This window comes from Nannospalax galili, unplaced genomic scaffold, assembly GCF_000622305.1.
Source record: "Nannospalax galili isolate Female #2095 unplaced genomic scaffold, S.galili_v1.0 scaffold1176, whole genome shotgun sequence".
Taxonomy (NCBI): Eukaryota; Metazoa; Chordata; class Mammalia; order Rodentia; family Spalacidae; genus Nannospalax; species Nannospalax galili.
The window spans coordinates 1,615,947-1,640,866 of record NW_008338883.1 but is presented as its reverse complement, the minus strand read 5'-3'; the positions used below and the strand labels follow the sequence as shown (position 1 = coordinate 1,640,866).

Sequence of the window (24,920 nt, the reverse complement as noted above, 5' to 3'; positions counted from 1 at the left end):
TTTATTATTTATTTGTTTTATTTTGCTTTTATGGTCTTTGAGACACAGTCTCAGTGTCTTACCTTGATAGAAAGTGGATTCTTGGGGCTAGAGAGATGACGCAGTGGTTAAGAGCACTGGCTGCTCTTGCAGAGGACATGGGCTTGATTCCCAGCACCTACACGGCAGCTAACAACTGTCCATAACTCCAGTTCCAGGGGATCTGACGCCCTCTTCTGGCCTCTTCTTCCATATACATGGCGCAGTTATATACATGGAGGCAAAGTATTCATACACATAAAGTTTTTAAATTTTCAAATAATTTCAAAGTTACAGAAAAAAAATTTAAGAACAAGTAATTTCCCAATACCCTTTATCCAGGCTTATCAACATAAATTCATTTTGCCCCATTTTTTTTCTTCCCCCCTATTTTTAGCCATACATACACACATAAAGTGTGCACACATGGTGTTCTGTAGCCCTTTTCTGTGAATTGAAACATTCCCTCTTGGAGAAGTGGGAGGCTCTAGGTTCATATAAGAACTAACCAGAACTCATGAGGCTCTGGAAGTTCATGGAACTTACTGAGATCAGGAAGCTGAGAAAGCTACAAAACTCTCAAGGCCCCAGGGTTATAGAAGCAATAAGCAATTTCTGAGGGAGAGAGGAGTCTCTCCGGTATGGCTGCCTGCAGGTTGTGTAGGGATGTAGTTTTCCTGAGTCAGTGTTCATGCTACGCTGGGCTTCTGGGCTGCAGCTGCATTTGAGTCACCCACCCTCCTACATTAAATAGCCCTGGTAAACTCACTGATTCACCAAGTTGGATTTGGCTGGTTCACCAACCTGCACTGGGTGTCATTGGTGCCCTATCTGAAGTGAGAAGATGTTTGTTTACATCTGTTCTGTTTGTTTCTTAGCTGGCCTGGAACTCACCATGTAGACCAGGCTAGCCTTGAGCTCACAGAGATCCACCTGCCTCTGCCTCCTGAATACTGGAATTAAAGGGATGTACCACCACACCCAATCCAGCTGGTTCTGCTTTTCTTGTTGCTCTGATAAACACCAAGACCAAAAGCATCTTAGGGGGGAAAGGGTTCATTTGGCTTACACTTCCAGGTCACAGTTCATCACTGAAACTGCAGGGTAGGAGTTCAAGCAGGATCTGAGGCAGAAACCATGGAGGAATGCTGGCTTACTGGTTTGCCTCAGGCTCATAGCTAGTTTTCTTATACCCCCAGACCCACCTGCCCAAGGATGGCATTGCCCACAGTGCTCTCCTACACCAATTAACAATTCAGAAAATGCCCCCAACACAGGGCCACAGGCCAATCTAATTTGGGAAATTCTTCAGTTGAGGTTCCCTCTTCCCAAGTGACTCTAGGTTTGTGTCAAGTTGACAACTGAAGCTAAGTATGACATCTCACATCTCACCAGGAAAAAAATCACACAACACACACACACACACACACACACACACACACACATATGTATATACTTTTCTGAGTCATTTGAGAGTAGTTTGCAGATATGATGCCCTTTTACTGCTAAAAAGCCTTGCTGTGCATTTCCTAAGACCATACTCTTGACATGGCTGCAGTGATTACTAAAGTCAGGGCATTCGAATACTGATACCACAGTGTTCAGTCTACAATCCATATTCAACTGTCATCAAATATAGTTATTTTTTTCTAGTCTGATACAATCCAGGATCACAAATTGCATTTCATTATCAAGTCTTTTTATCCTGTTTTAATCTAGAAAATCTAGAAAGCTAGAAAATCTATCTAGCCTTCTTTGTCTTTCTAATCCTCTGCATTTTATTCATTTCTTTGTGTGTGTGTGGTGTCTGTGTATGGGTGGTGTCTGTGTGTGTGTGTGCGTGTGTGTGGTGTATATGTGTGTACATGCAAGTGTGTAGGCAGGTGCACATGCCTGTGCAGTTGTATGGATGCCAAAGGAGGGCATCAGGTGTCCTGCTCTAACTCTCTCCCGCATCCCTTCCACATAGGGTCTCTCAGTGACCTTGAAGCTTGGCTGGCTGGTCAGATAGGTCCCCAGAGGCAAAGCTACCTACAGCCCAGCAGCTGACCATAGATTTGTAAATGAGTTTGGTCAAGATTAGCTCAAGAACTACATAAATTGGAGAGCTATGGGGCTGGAGAAATAGTTCGAGAGATAATGAGAGGTTAAGAGCACTGGCTGCTCTCACTAAGGACCTGTGTTTGGTTCACCACACCCACATAGCAGCTAATAACTGTCTGTAACTCCAGTTCCAGAGGATTGAACTCCCTCTTTTGGCCTCTGTGGGCATTACACACACAGTGTGCACTTACATTCTTACAAGCAAAATACTCATACACATAAAATTAAAAATTAAAAAACCTCAATGGTCAGGCATGGTGGCTCATGCTTGTAACCCCAGTTCTTGGAAGGTAGAGGCAGGAGGATCAGGAATTCAGGGTCTTTCTCTGCTGCATCATGAGTTTCAGGCTAGCCTGGGCTACATGAGACCATGTCTCAAAAGAACAAATCCTCAATGCCCAGAACATTTGGATCAGAGCCTCCAGGGCTGGCACCTGGGCAGCAGTGTTTTGCAATAATTCCCAGTGAAGTCCAGTCTGCAGTCAGGCAGAACTTGTGTCTATTTCTGTGACTGGTGAATAAGAAGCTGGTGTTTTCTCCATTCACATGAATAGCCCTCTTCACCAGCACATGTTTCTGATAATGAGGATCTACTTACTTTTGTGTTCATGAAATGCTGCCTGGAACGGCTTAATGGTTTTCTCCCTACTTCTTGGCTGATTTTTCCAAAAGGAAGTTAAATTTTCCTTCCTACCAGCAGTTTCCTAAATCCTATAAATTTCTTTTTTGAGAAAAGAGATTGGGGGAGGGGTTTATGTATGCCACTCACAATGAAGAGAAACTGAAACCTAAGCTGTGATCATCAGGAACTGTAGCAGATGTTGCCAGGGCTTTCTTCCCATTCACTAGAGACCTGGACTGTTCCTAGGCATGGGGGGCTCCTGGTAGGCACCTGTACCTCTTTTGGGGAGGGTGGCACTCAAGAGCCCAGAAACTTGTACCTATGCAAACTAAAAGTCAGATGCCAGGGACTTTATATTTTCTTAGACATCCCAGTGATTGACAGTTGTAGTGGTATAACTACTCCAGCCTCCTCATCTCAATCAGGAAAATCATGGTCACATAATGTGAGGATTAATTTTCATTGGCAACTTGGCTGGATTTAGAATCACCTGGGAGACACACCTGGGTGTGTCTGTAAGGCATTTCCAGAACTGTTTAACTGAGGAGGGAAAACCTGCCCTCAAAGTGGGTGGCAACTTCCCATGGCCTCTGGGAATAAGAGGGGTCTGATGTGCACCTGCACTCATCTCTCTCTGCATTCCAGATACAGACACAACATCCGACCTCATGCTGCCATACAGCAAGACGGACTCTACCCTCAAACTGTGAGCCAAAATAAACTCTTACTCCCTTCTGTTGCTTTTTGTCACAGCAATCAGACAGTAAGTAATACATGTGCACTCCAGAGATCCCTGGAGAAACAAGGTCAAAGGTAGCTTCTCACCATCTCTGTGAACTCTGCTTAAGATTGTACCACCTTCAGTTTCCTGTCCAGTTCCTCACTGCCCTATCTGTGTATGCATGTGTAAGTGCAGGTGTGCACAGAGTCCAGAAGAGGGTGCTGGGTGCCCTGGAGCTGGAGTTGCAGGTAGTTGTGAGCTGCCTAACACAGGAACTAAACTCTGCTCCTCTGCAAGAGCAGTATGCACTCCTAACCACTGGGCTGTCTTTCCTGTCCACTGGGAAGACTTAAAAAATATTTATTTTATTACTGTTGTTATTAAATTTTATGTACATGCGTATATCTGTATGGGTTTGTACATATGAGTGTAGTGCTTGCAGAAGCCAGAGGAAAGCAATGGATCTTCTGGAGCTAGAAGTACAGGTAATTGTGAGCCACCCAACGTGGGTGCTGGGAACTGAACTCCCATCCTCTGCAAGGACAGCAAGTGTGTGTAACCACTAAGCAATCTCTCCAGTCACCTTGGGAAGATTTCTTAATAAAGCATGTTCAGAGAATCTGAACCTTAGTGTATTCTTCCAGACAGCCCACCCCATGATAGCAGCTGCCACTCATACCCTCCATGACCTTTACAAAGATGATGGCACTGACCTTCATCCTTGATACAAAGAGCATTGTACATGCCACCAGGAACAGGATTGCTGTCGATTCTCACATCAACAGCTCTCGTGATTTGCTGTTCACCACTCCCTTTGCTACACACAGTTGTCCTGAAATAGATAAAGGGGACACTTGGTTAGGAGAAATTTTTTTGGTCTTTTTGAGACAAGGTCTCTCTGCTTTAGCCACAGCTGGCCTGGAACTCACTAGGTAGAACAGGCTGAACTCCTTTGTAGACTAGGCTGGCCTCAATCTCACAGAGATCAGCCTGCCTCTGTCTCCTGAATGCTGGGATTAAGGGCGTGCACCACCACACCCATCGAGGAGAACTTTGGGTTGAAAACAAATGGAAAAGAATTCTTTTCTGCTGTTGATTCTGAATCAGCAGAGATTTGGGTGATTCATGAGCTTTGGCTGAAAGCACCAATGTGGAAACATTCTCCCCAAACAGAGCTCTACGTTCTGGAAGATGGGCGAGGCTAGAATTGGGAAGCCATAGGTGTTGATTCAACATTCAGAGGCAATACATTTCTGATATCTTCCAGTATTTGATTTTTTTTTTCATTATGGAAAAGTTCATCAAGGAATCGTTTGAATTTGTTTATTTACTTATTTTTACATTCTATTTATGTATTTTGTGTGCATATATGTGTAGGTAACTCATGCCATAATGCATGTGTGGAACCCAGAAGAAAACTTGCAGGAGTTGTTTCTTTCCTTCTACCTGTGGGTCCTGGGAATCAAACTCAGATCCTCAAGCTTGGCTGTAAACACCTTTACTCACTGAGCCATCTCACTAGCCCCTTATTTGAGTTTTTATAAGGTTTCATTTAGCAAGGTAGAAGACTAAAAATCTGGGACTGGAAAGACGGCTCAGTGGTTAAGAGCATTTGTTACTCTCGCAGGGACCTGGGTTCAGTTCCCAGCCCCTACAAGGCAGCTAACAACCGTCTGTAACTCCTACAAATGGGAGTTCAGTTCCCAGCACCATCTTCCTCCTGCCTCCTGAAATAATTCCCTAATCATTTCTCAGTCTGAAAATGTCTTAATTTCACTGTTACTATTGGAAGATATCTTTACTGAGGTACAATTCTAGGTTGACTGTAATTTTCTTTCAGCACTTTGAAGCTGTCACTTTTGTGCTTTTCTATGAGTGTATTCTGCTCCTCTGTAAGCAAATTCTGTTTTTCTTTTATTAATTTTGTCTGCCTCTTCCTCCAGCTTTCATTCTCATCAGACTTTCTATGATGTGCTTATTTGACGATTTCTTTTTATTTCTCCTTCTTGGGCTTTATGGGACTTTCTGAATCGGTGTTCTGATGTTCCTCGGTCTTGGGTCATTGTCATAGGGTCTGACGCCATTTTCCCATTTTCCTTTTTTTCTTTCCTTCTTTTCCTTTTTTTTTTGGTCTTTTTGAGACAGGGTCTCCTTGTACTCCCACCTGTCCTGGAACTCACTATGTAGACCAGGCTGGCCCAGAACTCACAGAGATCCGCCTGCCTCTGCCTCCCGAGTGCTGGGATTAAAGACGTGCACCTTTTCTTTCCTTTTTAAGGTTTTTAAAAAAATTATGTCTAGGTGTGTGCACCTGGGTGAGTTTATGTGGATCACATAAGCGCAGGAACCAACAGTGGCCAGAAGAGAGCATCAGCTCCCTCTGGAACTGCAATTACAGGCAGTTGTGTGCCACCGTGTGGGTGCTGGGAACCAAACCCAAGTCCTCTGCAAGAGTAGCAAAGCACTCTTAAACACTGAACCATCTTTCTAGATCCCACCACCACCACTTTGAAAAGATTTTATTTTCTCTTTAAATTATGTGTAAGTGAATACGTGTGTGTGTGTCTGTGTATGGGTGGCTATGTGCATTTGAGTACAGATGCCTTCAGAACACAGATGAGGGTGTTGGAGCCCATGGAGCTGGAGACACAGACAGTTGCTGCCAAACTTGGGTGATGGAAACCAAACTGGGGTTTTTTGGAAAAGCAGCAAAGCACCCTTAACTACTGAACCATCTTCCCAGCTCCTCTTTCTTTTTTTTAGAATTCTGATTACATACATTTTGTTTTCTTTACTCATTTTTCTGTAAGTTTTATTGCTATCCCACTGTTATTTAGTCTACATATCTTCCTCTGAAATAGATTCCAACTCACTAATCTGCTCCTTGGCTCTTTTTAATCAGCTCTTCTATCCATCCATTAAATTCTTTTTTTTTAAATTTATTTATTTTATTTTATATGTATGAATGTTTTTTCTCCATGTACACATATGTACCCATATTTTACAATGCTTGTGAGGCCAGAAAGGGTGTCAGATCCTCTGGGACTAGAGTTACAGATAGTTGTTAGCTGCCATGTTCTGGAAACCAAACCAGGTCCTCTGGAGGAGCTGCCAGTGCTCTTAACCACTGAGCCTGCTATCTCTAGCCTGCTATCTATTAAATTCTTAATTTTAGTTATTGTGTTTTTTATTTCTAAAGTGTTTTCATCTGGTTATTTTTATAGATTCTCATGCTGTTAAAATTCTCCTTGCCTTTTATATTTTTGAACATTTTAAGGATTGTTATATTAAAGTCAGTATCTACCAAAGCTAATATATGGAATGTCTATTAGCTATTATTTCTCCTGAATTTTACTCTTCTTATTTGTCCCCTAGTGTGGCTGGTTATTTTGTATTGTCTGAGAAATCCTATGCTAAAAGAAAATTGTTTGTTGAAATAAATTGAAGCCTAGAGTAATATTATCTTCCTTAAAAGAGATGTTTATGGATTCATCTAGATATCAGGAGCCCTGAAATTCCAGTATCATCTCTAATATCTACAGAACAGGTAGAAGCAATATTGGAATATTTTCACCAAGCTAGTCACAAGAAATATTTCTCTTAAGGATCCCATGGGTCAGGAACTCAGCACACGTGGGAATTACTGTCGCTATTACATCTGGAGCCTGAGCAGGGAAGACTCATAGGCTGATGATATCTCAACAGCTGCGGTCTGGAACCAGCTGGGGGCAGCTTCACTCACATTTCTGGCAGTTAACATTGGCTACTGGCTAGATCTCTGGTTAGGCCATTGGCAAGTGGCCCTATCTGAGGTGCCTCCAAGAGCTCTAGTCTTCTCATGGAGTAGACACCTCAACTTGGCCAGACTTTACACGGTGTCTGTATTTCTTTTGCATCGGTGTGAGCAACACACCCAACAATGTAAACGAGGGAGGGTTTATTTGGGGCCACAGTTTCAGAGATCTTTCAGTCCATCATGGAGAGGGACTAGGAGTCATGCAGAACCCTGACAGGCAGACTGGCAGAGAAAGGGCCCATTGATAAGCAGCAAAGATGGCACACTTCCGGCTTCTTCCTCACCTGAAACAAAGGCCTGGCTGCTTTTTCTTCCATTGGCAAGGGCCCCTTCTGGCTGACTGGTCCAGACCAGTCCAGATAAGTCCAAGGCCTGTCCTGGATACAGCTTAGCTTAGAGCTGTGGGCTTATTGGCCCTTTCTTCTTTGTTTAAATTGGCCAATCCAAAATTAGGGGAATGTGACCTTCCCTAGACCACCAAGAACTTTTAGAAGACCTAGGTCCACACCCCCTAGGTGTGGCTTTGGATTTTGGTTTCAGAATCCCCCATCCACTTGTGGAAACTCTTTCTCTCTGTGTGCTTTCGTGTGAGCATCTGTACTTCTGCACTTTTAATAAAGTTTGTTGCCTGCTGTGTCTGAGAGTCTTTCTGCCTTTTAATTATTTTTAAAAGGTATTTTATTTATTATTATTATTTTTGAGGAAGGGTCTCCCTGTAACCCCAGCTGGCCTGGAACTCACTATGGAGACCAGGCTGGCTTGCTTGCTTTCTTTCTTCTTTCTTTCTTTTTTTCTTTCTTTCTTTCTTTCTTTCTTTCTTTCTTTCTTTCTTTCTTTCTTTCTTTCCAGGCTTTATTTATTTTTTATGTGTGTGAGTATATTGCCTGCATATATGTAAGTGCACCTCTGTTGTGCAATGCCCACAGAGATCAGAAGAATGTGATGCATCTCCTAGAACTGGAGTTACAGATGGTTGTTAGCCACCATGTGGGTGCTAGGAATTGAACCTGGGACCTCTGCAAGAGCAGTCAGTGCTCTTAACTGCTTAGCCATCTCCCCAGCCCCACCTTTTAATTCTTTAATTGACAGAGAAGATGAACCAAATCAAGACCCCTAGACAGTAACAATGGCAGGGATGGTGTGGTAGGGGTGGCTCAGTCAGAGGTGACAGAAACTTATGCCAGTGGCTGTTTACAGGACAGAGGATCAGGAAACAGAAAGAGAAAGGAACTAGAGGTCCTGCTAGTAATCTTCAAAGGCCAGCCCCCAGTGACCTACTTACAACAGCTAGACCCCACCTCCTAAAGGTGCCATAGGCCCCTTCCACAAAGATTCCACCGGGCAGGGAATCAGTGTTCAAAAACAAGAGCCCATGGGGACCCTTTAGATTCAAACTATAGTATCATCTGAGGCTACAAAGGTAAGTGGCTCCAGAAATCAGTTTGAAGCTACATGGATTTTTTTTCTATCCAACATTAGAAGTTACATTGTATCTGTCACTCTTGTATTATCAACAGACGAATACCATGCTCTCTCTGATTAAGAGGAGAGCACACCTCTTAGTAGAAGTGCCATGAACACCTTGGTCCCACAGTTTTTTTTGTTTTTTTCTTTTGGTTTTTTTTTTTTTTTTTTTTTTTGGTCTTTTTTGAGACAGGGTCTCCCTATAGCCCCAGCTGGCCTGGAAGTCGCTATGTAGACCAGGCTAGCCTTGAATTCACCAAGATCTGTCTGCTTCTGCCTCTAGAGTGCTGGAATTAAAGGCATGCGCTACCACGCCCAGGCGGTCCCACACTCTTATGTAGAGTGATGAGAATCCACAGGAAAGGAGATAAAGAATACTTAAATACCATCAAATTATATTGTATGAAAATTTCAAAAATTCAGTAAAAAATTTTAAAAAGAATACACCACACAATGACCACTGTTACTGCTGAGGTGAGAAGTTTGCTTTATGCATATCTGAATCGTTTGCAGTTTTATAACATATATGCACTATTTTTGTAGCTCAAAGAGAAAATTCAAAATAACAAAGGAGAAGGAGAGACTATGGTAGAACTCCAGAAAATGTTTTTCTATGAAAATTCAAAACAAGAGCATGCCTCAGGGGCTAGAGAGATGGCTCAGCAGGTAGGGTGCTTAGACCTGAGTTCAGTCCCAAGAACTCACATAAAAAGCTGGATAATATGGCATCCATCTGTGATCCCAGCACTACTATGGCAGGATGGGAGGCTGAGACAAGAGAATCATCTGGAAGCTCATAGCCCAGCCTCGCCTGGAGTATGCAGTGTAGCAGTAGAAACAAGAACAACCCTGTTTCAACAAGTTGGAAGGTGAGAATTGACTTCCAAAAGTCGTCCTATGACCTCTACATGTGTACACTGGCACACGCATACACAGGCACATGTAAATAGACAACAGAACATTCTAGAAGCCACAGACCACTTCACATTGCCTACCTCACTACCCCCAAAGGACAATTAGTGAGCCCCATATATACCTAGGAAGAGCAGCTGGGGGAGCTGGAAAGGCACACTTCCTGTAGCAGTCCTGACTTACCCAAGCGATCCATCAGCCAGCCAGCCTGTTGTGCACACAGCAAAGGTACAGTCCTGGACCACCCTCTTCAGCTCCTCAGCAGACACCAGGTGAGCACCCTTGCTCCTGCAGGACAGCCGAGCTGCCTCCAGCTCTAGGCCCTGAGAGCCATTCTGAGACTCCAATACAAAGAGCTTCCCTGTGTGGGACAAGCACAACAGGTGGGTGGTGAGGCTCAGGGAAATATGATAGCACACTCCATGTCTGCACACACTTGTTGGAGCCACAGCTGCCCAACTGCATGAAGACCCAAATTCTGTACTCCCACAACACAGTATCCCTGGACCAGGTGCTGACAATTCTGCTGGGGTTTAACGCATTTCTGCTCTATTTCTAGAGTGTTTGCTATGGACCAAGTTTTATTCAAATGAATTTATAAATATTCATCATATTAATTCTTATGTTAACTCTATAATATAAGTATTATTGTTCTATTTTATAGCTAAGGCTTGGCAGTAATACTTATTCAAGACCTCATAGCTAAGACACAAAACCAAGCAGTTCGGCTTCCTGTGCGGGGTCTTTTGCTTTTTAAATTTATTACACTTTATTTATTTATGGATGTGTGTCTGTGTGGTTGCTTGCGTGCCATGGTGTGCCACTTGCAAGTGGAGGTCAGAGGAAACTTCAGAGTTGGGTTTCTCCTTCCATCTTGTGTGTCCTGGGGATTGAACTCAGGTTGTCAGGCTTGGGGGGCAAGCACTTTTACCTACCCAACCGTCTTGCCAGAGCATCTGAGAGGTTTTAATCATTGTGTAATATTGCCTCCCAATAATAAAGTAACATGAAAATTGTTTTTTGTGCATTTTACAAAATATACAATTTTATTCTATTTTATTATTTTTATTTTTATGTGTATGAGTGTTTCACCTACATGTATATTAAGTGTACCCATGTCATGCAATGCCTGAAGAGTCCAGAAGAGGATGCTGGATCCCTCAGAACTAGAATTACAGACAGCTGTTAGCTGACATGTGGGTGCTAGGAATTGAACCCAGGTCCTCTGAAAGAAAAGCAAGTGTTCTTTTTTTTTTTTTTTCTGGACTTTTTGAGACAGGGTCTCCCTGTAGCCCCAGCTGGCCTGGAACTTGCTATGTAGACCAGGCCTGCCTCCCAAGTGCTGAGACATGCCCAGCTACAAGAACACCAAGTGGGGGGCTGGAGAGATGGCTCAGCAGCTAAGAGCACTGACTGCTCTTGCAGAGGACCTGGGTTCGATTCCCAGCACCCATATGATAGTTATGAACCATCCTTAACTCCAGTTCCAGGGGAATCCGAAGTCCTCTTCTGACCTTTGTGGCATTGTATGACACAGGTGCGCTCACATACATGCAGGCAATACACTCATCCACATAAAATTTTAAAAAAACAAAAACGAAAACAAAAACGAACACCAAGTGTTCTTAACTGCATCCCCCACAAAAATATACTTTTTTTTTTCCTTTCTTTGTCGGGAGCCGCTAATCATTGAGCTGTTGGCAGCCTCGTTTACTGAGTTTGTGTCATGCAAACCAGTACTTAACCTGCCCATTCAGGAGGAAGGTGTTTCTGGAGAGCCTCACAATACCTGACCTTGAGGCAATAGTGGTAAACAAAAAGATCAAGGAAGCCTTTGATCTGACCGCTGCTTGACCCTCAGATACAGGTGGGGAAATACAGCAGTTGTAACTATTTGAGTTCTTGTGTATAAAAAGGCAGAACTGAAATAAACCGAGGCTGCAGTATTCACTGTGAGTCCTCCCAAGCAGCATCTTTTCTGTCTCCTTTCCTTTCTTTCAATCCTCACTCCCCCTTTCAGGTACTGTCCGTTTTGGCCGGCTGGCACCAGCATTTCTTCTTCTTTTTTTTTTTTTTCGGTCTTTTTGAAACAGAGTTTCTGTGCAGCCCCAGCTGGAACTCAATATGTAAACCAGGCTGGCCTTAATCTCAGAGATCTACCTGTCTCTGCCTCTCCAGTACTGGGACTACAAGTGTGCGCCACCACACCCAGCTCAAAGTATACTTCTTAATGAATATTGTGCTCAAAGAAATAACCAGAATTGAAATAAAAACATTTAATTAAAGAGACAAAGCTATGGAGAAGGGGTGTAAGGGAAACTGACAGTGAGTGTCAAAGCTCAGGTTCAAAGAAGTATCTTTGGAAGTGGTGATGCACGCCTTTAATGCCAGCACTTGGAAAGCAGAGGCAGACAGATCTCTGTGAGTTACAGACCAGACCAGGCCTGACAAGGTCTCACAAACAAAACAAACAAAAGAAGTGGAGTTGATCAGTGAGCTGAGATTCAATTTGTAAAACCTAAAAAAGCTCTCAGAAATCAAAGCTTCTAACTAAGTAGGAAAGTATGGAGCAGAAATCAATAGACTGGAAAGGCAAACTATAAAGAAAGTGAACAAGTGGGGGCTGTCTCTCCTTCAAAAGGGTGATAACAAGGCCAGGCATGGTGGCACGCACGCCTGTAGTAGCAGCACTCAGGAGGCAGAGGCAGGCGGATCTGTTAGTTCAAGGCCAGCCTGGTCTACATAGTTCCACGCCAGCTGGGGCTACAGGGAGATCCTGTCTCAAGAAAAAGAACGCCCCCGGCCCTCAAGCGATTCCACTGTCAAAGCAAGCAAACAAACAAGAAAATAAAACAGCTGGGTGTGGTGGCATAAGTCTTTAATCTTGGTGCTCAGGAGGCAGAGGCAGGCAGATCTCTATGAAATGGAGGCTAGCCTGCTCTATAGTGAGTTCCTGGTTAGCTGGGGCTAGAGGGAGACCCTGTCTCAAAAAAACCAAAACAAACAAGCAAACAAGAAAAAGAAAGAAAGAAAGAAAGAAAGAAAGAAAGAAAGAAAGAAAGAAAGAAAGAAAGAAAGGCTCATTTTATAGAATCCCAAACCCTTTTAGACAAGAGGAAACCAGTTTTCCATTCATTGAGGAAACAACATACTACCAGCATCTGTCAAGTGTAAACTGTGGGCCAACACCTTTCAGATCAGATGCAATCATGTTAAACTTGTCCTTCCTCCAGGCTCAATTTCACCCTTCTTTTCTCTGGGTAAGGTTGTTCCCTTGGGTTTCATCCACTTGTGGCCACCCTGATAGAGGACAATTTTCTCTTCCATCAACATCTTTCCCCTTTAGTCCATCCTCCCACATCTTGCACCCAGACACATGAAATCTATCTTACCTGGTCTCTACATCTAATCTTGCCTGATCACGTCCACTTCCCTAGGTAACATCAGGGCGATCTCTTTCAAAGTGCAGATCTGACTAGTCATTCTACTGCTTGAACCATCCAACAGCTTCCATCCAACAGCTCAAACCATCCAACAGCTATTATAGTGAGCTGTTGACTTCTCCAGCATCATCAAGCCACTTTGCTCAATTTTTGAGATAGGATCTTACTCTAGAGTCTAGACTGGCCTCAAACTCATGAGCCTCCTACCTTCACCTCCTGAGAACCTGAATTTCAGGTAAATGCTACCATGCCCAGCCCAAACCACTCTGCCCCATACTCTCTCCTGCAGCCACTCAGTCTCTCCTGTTCCAGTCTTCCCACTGCTCACAGTTTTTTTTCAACTAAGTTCTCCTGGGTCATCCTTTTCTTTCTTTTGCTTAGTTATTCTTTTTTCATAACTTTAAAAAAGATATGTATATATATTTATTTATTTATCTTTTTGAGACAGGGTCTCCCTGTAGCCCAGCTGGCCTGGAACTCACTATGTAGACTAGGCTGGCCTCGAATTCACAAAGATCCACCTGCCACTCCCTCACAAGTGCTGGGATTAAGGACATGCGTCATCACGCCCAGCTAAAAAGATATATATTTCTTTTAATGTAGGTGTCTGTGTCTGTGTGAGTGTATGCCACATGTGTCTACAGAGGCCCAAGAAGGAGTTGGATTCCGTGAAACTGGAGTTACAGGCAGATGTGAGCTGCTATGTGGGTGCTGGGAACCGAATCTGGATCCTCAGTAAGAACAGCCAGTGCTCTTAACCACTGAGCCATCTCTGCAGCCCCATAGTCTAGTAATTCTTCTGTCCTTTAATATCAGCAATGACCAAAGTTGCAATTTCACTTTTTTGTTGTTGCTTTAAGACAGATCTCACTATGTAGTCTTAGCTGGCCTGGAACTCACTTTGTAGACCAAGCTGTCCTGGAATTCATAGAGATCTGCTTCCTGAGTGCTGGGATTAAAGGCATGCATCACCATGCCTGGCAAAATTTCACATTTCATTCATCTAATTATTTGCTTCATGAGCTCTCCTCCTGGGTTTTGTTTTTTGTTTTGTTTTTATGTGTTATGAGTGTTCTGCCTGAATGTATGTGCATGTGATGCCCACAGAGGTGAGAAGACAGTGTTGGATCCCCTGGAACTGGAGTCACAGATAGTTGTTAGCTGCCATGTAGGTGCTGAGAACCAAACCCAAGTCCTCTGCAAGTGCAGTTAGTGCTCTTAACTACTGAGTCATCTGTCCAGCCCCTCCTCCTAGGGTTTTTAAGTTTCCTGATAAAAGGGCCCATTTCTCTTCATCATTCTGTCTTCATCAGCAAGGGCAGTGCCTGGTATACAATAGTTACTCAGTAAACACTGAATGAATTATTTTTTCCTGTACTCCTGACCCAAACTGTTCATTTACATGTAATTAATATGAAGTTTTTTCCAATTCAAAAGTAAAAGTAAGGTCTGGGGAGATGACTCAGTTGGTAAAGTTCTTGCCACTCTAGCACAAGGACTTGTGCTCAATCCCCAGCACCCACATTAAAAACAAAAAGCTGGGGCAGGCAAGGTGGCTCAATGATTAAAGGTGCTTGCCATGGAAGTCTGATGACCTGAGTTTAATGCTCAGAACCCACATAAATGTGGAAGGAGAGAACCAACTCCACAAAATTGTCCTCTGACCTCCATATACACACTGGCATGCATGCCCACATCATCATCATCATCATCACACAGCAACAAAAGCTGGGTGCAGCTATACAACCCCATGGCTGGGCTAGGGACATGGAGACATGCTTGTAACTCCAGTTTCATTGAAAGACTCTGTCTCAAAAAAACAGGACTGAAGAAGACACTTGAGATCTTCCACATATATGTATGCACATGTGCCATCTGTACACACACACCCCCCAAAACCAAAAAAGTGTAAATGTAGTAGCTGGTCTCCTTCATATAAAAGATACATGGCTAATTAGTCAAATATAAACTAAATGTTCTTCATTTGAACTTTTTTTATTTATTAATTTAAAGAATCATTTGTCCAAATCTGTCTCTTCAAATATCTATAATGAATCACAGTTTTGCTGAACATTCTTCTTCCTCCTCCCATCATGCAGCAGCATACAGATTGCTACATGTGGAGGAGGTAGTAAGCCTAGACCTAGCAAAAAACTCTTTTGTAACACAACTTAGAGTTCTGCTGTGTCTCTCTTAGAGAAGTTCGAGCTCAGCTTACAACGCAGTGTTCTTATAATTCTCCATAGGTGAACTGGAGAGAAGAAAAGGGAGGGAAGAGGTGATGAAGAGACACACAATTGGGTGTTGACCTCAGTTTGTCTTTACCCAATGACATTGCTGCTTTCCAATTTCTATGCCCCACATCAAGCCAGATAGGCACAAAACTTTGATCTTTATCCACATGGCATTCATGATGGGGTGAAACTCTATAACACTTCATGGGTTGCAAAGAGATTTCTTTAAAAGGAATTAAGATTGGTACAAAAGTATACATTGTTCAAAAGTTAGTGCACGCTTCAATTCATTCTACTTGCATTCTTTAAAATCAGTTTTATTTTCATAACTCAACAAGCAGGCCAAAACTACTAAAGCATTACCAGTGGACGGACTGCAAATAGGTATGGGGTTTCACGTGGCAGTGATGGAATGTTCTAGAATTAGATGCATATATGTATATATGTATATTTAAATGCCTCAGTTAAATATTTTAAATGGTAAATTTTATGTGAATCATATCTAGATTTTTAAAAAATTGGGGCTGAGACTACAGCTTGGTGGTAGATAGCTTACATTGTACAAAGACTGGAATTTGATCAAATAAATTAATTGGGGGATTAATGAGGAGCAGTCACTAACTACCTTTAAAGTTAAAAATGTTATCACTAAACTCTGAAGTCATGGATAAGTCAGACACTGAGCCTTAATTCCACAGACTTCACAGACCCTCCACTTAGAACAAAGCACAGAACGAAGTCTGAGGCAGTACGTGCCTGCTCACCGACATCTTTGCCTTCCCCACTTTTTCCTCAACCGCCAGTTTCTTTGTGCCTGATTTTCTATTTTCACACCTCCCGCCCCCCACCCCCCACCCCCCGGTTTGCCAGATTTTTTAAAAAGGCATTCAAAACACTGCAAAGCACCCTAAATCAGCTTGGGGCTTTTCTCCTTTAACACTCTTGGTTGTCCTAAGTGTGGACCTAGTGGAACAGGCTTCTGGTAAGGACAACTGGCTTTCTCTACACTTCCTTCCTTCAGATCCTCCCGCTCCTCATTCAGAGGTTTTGTGCCAACAGCAAAACACAGCTGAATTAGCTTTTCAAAATGGAATTGATACAGAGCCCTGATCCTGCTAATTTAAGAGATGTGTATTAAAAGCCGAATTCAGGGGTAGGTTGGATGGCTCAAGTGTTAAAAGGTGCTTACTGCCAAGCCTGACTACCTGACTGCCCCACAGGTTGGAAGGAAAGAATCCCTTGAGTTGTCCTCTGACCAACTCATGAGCAAGCTGATCAAGATACACACACACACACACACACACACACACACACACACACACGTTAAAGAAAATCTAAAGCCAAGCCAATTCTGGTTCAAAAAACAAAGTAAATAAACACATAGAAAGTAAATAATAATAAATAAATGCTTTTTTAAAAATTGAAAAGCCAAATTTGGGTTCAAAAAACAAAATAGGTCAATTCTCAGAGATTTCTATAATGACTACCTATTTTTCCATCTCACATCCCAAGACACTCATCCCTACTTTGCAGTGTGGCGCTTGCCCAGTTGTTTGCTTGCTTGCTGACCCATGTTCCCTGACATTCTGAGCGCCTCTGCAAGAGCTGTTTCCTCTACCCAGGTCTCGGTGAGCCCCCGTTTGCCCAGTGGATGAATCCCTTCCCATTTATCTTTCTGACCTTCCTGGACCACCGGAAAGTTTTCTAACCTTACCAGCCTTGGGGTCGGGCACCCATTTAATAGACGTTGAGAAACGGAGGGATGGCAGAAAATTAATTCCAGTGGAGGAAGCTCTAGGGCCGCCTAGACGTGACTTCATTTTAAAGATCCCTCATGAAGACGTTGGGAAAGCAGGCAGGGACAGCGTAGGGAAGTGAAAAGGTCCAAGCCCCAGACCGGGACAGTGATGCTGGATCGCAGGGTGGCCGGTTCCAAGAAGCATCCTCCCGCCCAGGTCGCCTCCGGCTCGGGGACCCGGCTGCCTCCCACCCCTACCCTGCCCCTCCCGCTCCATACACTCACCATCCGCCCGCACCGGGAGGCGCGGCAGACCCAGCAGGAGCAGCGCAGCCGCCCAGAGCGCTGGGGGCCCGGCGGTCATGGTTGTGGCGTCCGCGGCCGCCTGCTTGCACTGTGCTGGAGAGTCTCGGGCCCCACGCCCCACGCGAGAGAGGATCGCGGGGATCGCTGAGATCCGGGATGCTGGAGCCGCGGCTGGGGATGCGGGGATGCAGGGATGCAGCCTGAGCGCTGGGACCCGCCGAACTCCCGGGGGTCTCGGTGGCGCCGCGGAGGCGGCTGCTGTCGGCTCCGCCTTCGCGCCGGGCACCTGGAAGCCCCAGTGCCAAAAGGGGAGGCTGGGGCGGAGGGCCAGGGCCCAGGAGGCGGGGAGAGCGGCCAGCCAGCCGCCGGGAGCCCCCTGGGTGGGTACCTCGAAGAGGAGAACCATCTCAACGCCCGGCCTGAAGTCTCTGCCTGTTGACCCCCCACCCCCACCCAACCCCAGGAGTCTTGCTTGACTTGGCGCTGTTGCAGAGACGAGCAACTGATTTTTCCTTTTAGAAGAAGGGAAGCAAAGGATGGCGAGATGCTTCTTCCCACTAGGAAAAGGCCATCTTGAGGCTGTATCTGGCTCAGTTGGTTGAGTGCTGGCCTAGCATGCACGAAGCCCCGGGTTCGATTCCCCAGCACTGCACCAAACCGGGCATGGAAACGATTGCTTGTAATTCCAGCCCTTGGGCAGGTGGAGGCATTCAAGGACGTTTTCTAGCACACCCTAGCGTCTCTCAACACCACCAAGACTTTGGATGGGGTGGCCTCAGAGTCAGATCTTTGTGACCTCCTGAGGGCCTGGCTAATCTGAAAAGCTACACTCTTTAAGTGCCTCAATGACGTCGTCCGTTCCAGGAACTGAAGACCACCAGGTCCTGTCTCTGCAGAATATTAAAGATCAACCTTGTTGTCTGACTTGGTGACTCATGTCCTTATAATTTAGCACTTGGGAGGCTGAGGCAGTAGGATTGCTGTCAGTTCCAGTCCAGCATGAGCTAAATAGCAATCAGTCAATCAATCAATTAATCAAAGTAAATAAATAGCATGTTAGAACTGGTACACCTGTGACACTCCACAGTTTGCAAATCACTTCCATATTAATGTACTAGTCAGTAAATATTAAGTGCCCACAACATACCTGCCCCTGTCCTAGACCCCAATGAGGCCATAATTTGTTCTTTAAATAAATCCTCCTGCTTAAATAAGCCAAATATTAAACGTTGAACAGTATTTGGTACTAAAATAGACATATACTTGTGTCTAGTTAGTGAACTAGGATATGAGAAGAATTTACTTTCAGTGGTGGCATATGTCTGATCTCAGTACTTGGGAGGTGGAGGCAGGAGGATTGTGAGTTCCAGACCAGCTACATATATAATGTGAACTGAAAAATGATACCTGTAGTATTGCCACATGTGGGTTCAAGTCCCAGCTGCTACTGTGAAAAGAAAGTAAATCAGACTTGGAAGCAAGCGCCTTTACCCACTGAGCCATCTTGCCAAACTTCACATAACTTCTGAAGTATGTTGAAAAGGTATCTTCTCTATTCCAAAGCTACTAGTAGTGATTAATTCCTTTAGGTGTCAAAGCTTCACTTTTAAAGCATGGGTGCTTGAGAGTGTTCGTGTAGTGAGGTTAGACCATCATTCACATGTAAGTATAAAGGAATTGACTTAGCTACTCTCTGTCTAGAAGTTTCCCGGCAAGGCAGTCCAAGGAGTGAAACTTCACAAGTCTGGACTGGAGGAGACATTGAAAGCTTGCTTAGTGCTGAACATGGAGGAAGGGTCCAGAAGTACCTGCAGGAGCTGCCAAGAGACCCAGTCACTGGCTGTGCCTATTAGCATTTGTAGAACAGTCATTTTGAACCCGACTACCTAATCCTAATGGCATTTTAAACATTATCTTTATGCAGACCTGTCTCAGCCTGTCCTACTCTGGGGAAATGGGATATTCTAAAGGTATAATTTGTACAAGCACGTGAGAAATCCGTTCAGCTGTCTCACATAAACATATACTTGCCGTATGTCCCAGAAATCTTCCCTGATACATATCCAAAGGAATCAAAAACATCCACCAAAAGATTTACATAAAAATCTTTGTAGTCACTTTGTGCACAATAATCAGAAACTAGAAATGACTCAGATAACATCAAAGGATGACCAGAAAAGCAAACTGTGATGGGTTCATACAATGCATACCACTCAAGAAGTGACACATAAGATACATATAATACACATGAAATAATATACATAATACACATAAAATAATAATTTTTTTCTTACAAAAGAGGTAGAGGCAAGAGAATCAAGGACCGAAGCCTAATGTCATCCTCAGCTACAAGAGCAATGTAAGTCTGTATTTAAAAAAGAAAAAACAACCCATGGGTGGGCAGGATGGCTCAGAAGGCAAAGGCTTGCTTACAAGCCTGATGACTTGAGCTTGATCACCAGAACCCACACAAAGATATGAGAGAGAACTGACTCCCACAAGTTTTTCTCTGACATCTATACATGTTCTGTGGCACAAGCCTCCCCACACATACTCAACTGTATTCATTACTTTTCTGTTGCTGTGATAATGTACGATGACCAGGGCCAGGTGTGGTGTTGCATGCTTTTAATCCCAGAACTCAGGAGACAGAGATAGGCAGATCTCTGTGAGATTGAGGCCAGAGAATCAAGGACCGAAGCCTAATGTCATCCTCAGCTACAAGAGCAATGTAAGTCTGTATTTAAAAAAGAAAAAACAACCCATGGGTGGGCAGGATGGCTCAGAAGGCAAAGGCTTGCTTACAAGCCTGATGACTTGAGCTTGATCACCAGAACCCACACAAAGATATGAGAGAGAACTGACTCCCACAAGTTTTTCTCTGACATCTATACATGTTCTGTGGCACAAGCCTCCCCACACATACTCAACTGTATTCATTACTTTTCTGTTGCTGTGATAATGTACGATGACCAGGGCCAGGTGTGGTGTTGCATGCTTTTAATCCCAGAACTCAGGAGACAGAGATAGGCAGATCTCTGTGAGATTGAGGCCAGCCTGGTCTACATAGGGAGTTCTAGGCCAGCTGGGGCTACAGGAAAACCCTGTCTCAAAAAACAACAACTACCATGACCAGAGCATTGTAAGAAAGAGATTTTATTTTGGCTTACGGTTCCAGAAGACTAGAAGTCTGTGATACTGGCAAAGAGTGGCAGGAGCAGAGAGCTGAGAGATCACACCTCAGTCCTACACAGAGTGAGAACTGGAAGTGGGATGATGTTTTAAACTTTCAAACTGCCCCAGTGACACACTTCCTCCTGAAAGGCTGCACCTCCAGAAAGTTCCATAACCTCCCCAAATGTCACCAACTGGGGATCAAGTGCTCAAATACATGAACCCATAGGGGGGCATTTCTCATTCAAATCATATAGGAAATAAACGTTTTTAAAAATTAGAAGATAAAAACCAATACTGAGTAAAAGAAGCTTAATGTAAAGGGGTTCATATTATAGGATTCCATTTATATGAAGTTTGGAAGGGAAGAACACGGTGAGAATAACTGTAGTATTGGGTATCTTGTTTCCCCCAAATAAAAACATTCTCTCCAGGCAGAGGAAGGAAACTCCTAAGTTTTGGGAAGCTGGGGCTGGAGAGATGATTCAGGTTAGGAGCACTGGATGCTCTTGAAGGGGACCCAGATTCAGTTCCCATCACCTACATAGTGGCTAACAACCATCCATAACGCCAAGTTCCAGGAGATCAGATGTCCACTTCTGGCCTCTGTGGGCATTGTATGCACAGGCACACTAATATGCATGTGGGCAAAACACTCATATACATAAAATAAAAATAAATATTTAAAAAATATTTTATTTAATATTTTATTATTTTATGTGTATGAATGTATTGCCTGCATGTATGTGAGTGCACCCATGTTGTGCAATGCCATGGGGGTCAGAAGAGGGCTTTGGATTCCCCTGGAACTGGAGTTAAAAATGGTTTGTAACTGCCATGTGGGTGCTGGGAATCGAACCTGGGTCCTCTGCAAGAGCAGTCAGTGCTCTTAACTGCTGAGCCATCTCTCCAGCCCCATAAAAAAATATTTTTTAAAGATTCAGGAAGCTAATGAAACTTACCAGGCTTAGGAAGCTCTAAGCTTCAGAAACAAAGACTTCATGAAGCGCAGAATGTTGCAAGATTCACAAGATCCCTTCTCACGGTGACATAAAGAGTAAACACTGGCTAGGGGAGATAAGGTTCTTCTGTGGAGTTGTCTCTAAGTTGTGTAGGGAGCTCCAGAAATTCAGCTTTTGTGAGTCATCCCCCACACTGAGGTGGGTTTCTCAGTGATGCCTCTGAGAGACCCACACCCCAGGCAGTAGCCCAAATAAACCCACTGGGAGAGAATTGTTTCTTTGGTCTGTCATCAACACCCTACCTAGGGTGAACAGATGTTTGTTCATGCTGGCCTAAGAAAAGTCAGGAAAGAGCAGTTCACATCATAGTTGTCCCTGAGCATGAGAGAAGCCTGAAGTATGTTCCACATCAGGATGACCATGATGATCACATAAGAGTGGGCATTGTCAAACCCCACTCATCTAAACACTTGAAATGTATGTGTTTACTGAATCTTTATTCAATAATTACTTGATTCAATAATAAATACTTTAAACATAATAAATTCAGTTATTTCCCTGAAGAAGAAAAATTTAATTAGAAGAAAGCTTAATGAAAGGACCACACACTGAGATGTGGACAGTGTTAAAAGAGCTGGGAAGAGAGGCTGAAGCTGTGGGGTTGGGGTAGGGTAGAGGGTACGATCCAGCGACTGTGGGAAGGTATTACCATTCTGCATTTTGCAGAGGTCAGGGGAGGTTGGGGTGTTACTAAGCCCAGCAAGAACCAGAGCCATGGAGCAGGAAGATGACTCAGTGGGTAAAGTGCCAGCTTGGGAGCTGAGTTCAGGTCCCCAGCACTTACAAGCCTGTGATCTCAGCACTGGGGGTGGAGACAGGCAGATCTTTGGGGGACTCATTGGCCAGCCAGTCTAGCTGACTAGAAGAGCTTTGGGTTCAATGAGAGACCCTGTCTCCAAAAATAAGGATGGCTCAGTAGTTAAGAACACTGGCTGCTCTTGTAGAGGACCCAGGTTGGGTTCCCAGCATCTACAGTGTCTAACAACTGTCCTTCACTCCAGTTCTAGGGGATCTGACGCCCTCTTCTGGCCTCTGGGGGCAGTGCACACATGTGGTACACTTACATACATGCATACAAAACATTCACATACATAAAATAAAAATGAATAAGATGGAGAGTGATAGAATGGGGCACCTGATATTGCACTCTGGCCTCTCCACTTATCCTCACAGGCAAGTGCACGTTCACCAGGTCCATGGAGGAAGTCACCAGAAAGGACAATAGCCATAAGTAGAGGAACAAAGCACTGCTACCAAGTTGATGGAGAGAGTGTAGATGAAATACCTCAACTCCTCCTGCCCCTGATTCCTCCTGATGCCTCCTGTTAGCCTAACTGTTTGAAAGCTGGAGGGCAGAGGAAGAGGTACAGGGGCCATGGCTGTCCTCTTCCAGGGTACAAAGCTGAGCAGAGAAGAGTGGCCAGACCTGGAGAGGAAAATAGAAAGTAGCAGCCCAGTGCCCTAGCCTCTTTCGTTTGGATAAAGATAATTAAAGCAGAATGACAGAAAGACAAGGTCATGTGAGTCCTGTAGTCTATGACAGAGAAATGACATCAACTCAATCTAATTCCCACAGAGCTATATTAGTTACTTTTCTTCTTTTAAGATTTCTTTTTAGGGGCTGGAAAGATGGCTTGGAGGTTAATACTGGCTGCTCTTGTAGAGGACTCCGTTTGGGTTTCCAGAACCCACATGCCAGCTCACAACCTTCCGTAACTCCAGTTCCACTGGATCAGATGCCCTTTTCTGACCTCCATCGGCATCATACAACACTGGTGCACTTATATACATGCAGGCAATACACTCACACACATAAAATAAAAATAGCAAAAATATATTTTTTTTTTTAAAATAAAGATTTCTTAGCTGGGCGTGGTATGCACGCCTTTGATCCCAGCATTTGGTCTACATAATGAGTTCCAGGCCAGCTGGGGCTACAGGGAGAACCTGTCTCAAAAAGGCCAAAAATAGGGGCTGGAGAGATGGCTCAGTGGTTTAGAGCACTGACTGCTCTTGCAGAGGACCCAGGTTCAATTCCCAGCACCCACATGGCAGTTACAAACCATCCTTAACTCCAGTTCCAGCCCGGCAATAGTAATATTGCCGGGCTTGATAGTGCACACCTTTGATCCCAGCACTTGGGAGGCAGAGGCAGGTAGACCTTTGTGAGTTCAAGACCAGCCTGGTCTACACAGTGAGTTCCAGGCCAGCTGGGGCTAACAGGGAGACCCTGTCTCAAAAAGACAAAAAAACATACATTATTGTTGTTGTCATTATATGCAAGAGTGCATGATGTACATACATGTGTAGATGTATGTGCTAAGGCATCCATATACAGGTCACTTTTGGAGTCATTTCTCTCCTTCCACCTTTACATGGTTCCAGGGATCAAACTCAAGTCTCCAGGCTTACATGATGCTTTTACCCATTGAGCCATCTCTCCAGCCCTGGTTTTGGTGTTCCTGAATCAGGGCTTCACATATCTCAGGTTGGCCTCTAATTTGCTAAGTTGTAATAGTTAGATTCTACCTCTCAAGTGCTGGAATTGCAAGCATGCACCATCATTTCTGGATTGCTCCTTTTTAAAAATTATTTATTTACTTATCCATTGTGTGTTTGCACCCGTGCTTACCACAGTTTGTGTGTCGAGGTCAGGGCACAACTTGTATGAGTCAGTTCTCTCCCTTTCGCATTCCTGGAATCAAAATCAGGCTTGGCAGCAAGTACCTTTACCTGCTGAGCCATCTTGCCCAACCCTGTTGTTTAACTGATGAAAGAGACCTAAAATTTTGTTACTACAAAAGATCGACCTTCATTAGTTCACCGTGGTTTCTCAATGGCCATTGTTGCTATGTGGGGGAGTCCGCTGAGCTCTGGATACAGTCACCTCTTGGAAATCAGACCAATCTCCCAAGCTGGTAGAGCCATCTTATTTTTTGCCTATTGGTTCTTCAACATATGGATAAAAAATTTCCAGAAGCATTCCAGGCTTCTGATGGGCGACCTTATCCTGTGTGCTTACTGGCAGGACCATTTCTCACTTGGCCACTCACACCTCCAGAGAACTGGTTGGAAAGCTGTGGGCATATGATGAAAAGCTTTGACAGGTGAGTATGTGCTATTGTAGAACAGTCACACCATGTCTTAGACCAGTGTATTCTGCCTACAGGAGATATCACACCACGTATTGGCTGCTGGTCCAAGGGTACTGCATTCTTAGTCAGTGCCCCAGACTTTTGGGGTGTTGTCTTCCCACTGGTATCGTGTGATTTTATCCTTCCTTCCTTCCTTCCTTCCTTCCTTCCTTCCTTCCTTCCTTCCTTCCTTCCTCCCTCCCTCCCTCCCTCCTTCCTTCCTTCCTATTTTG

General features: G+C 44.1%; 1 protein-coding gene across 1 annotated transcript in view; it reads right to left on the bottom strand.

Annotated features, from left to right (window-relative positions):
* Susd5 (sushi domain containing 5) overlaps nucleotides 1-17,655 on the bottom strand; it is a 66,746-nt gene extending 49,091 nt beyond the window's left edge. The window contains exons 1-3 of the mRNA XM_008833432.3: nucleotides 17,337-17,655; nucleotides 9,820-9,997; nucleotides 4,178-4,296 (exon numbers count right to left, since the gene is read on the bottom strand). Coding sequence (XP_008831654.1) covers nucleotides 4,178-4,296; nucleotides 9,820-9,997; nucleotides 17,337-17,415 — 376 coding nt within the window. The 5' untranslated portion in view covers nucleotides 17,416-17,655. The remainder of the gene's footprint in view (nucleotides 1-4,177; nucleotides 4,297-9,819; nucleotides 9,998-17,336) is intronic.
* Between the last annotated feature and the right edge of the window lie 7,265 nt (nucleotides 17,656-24,920).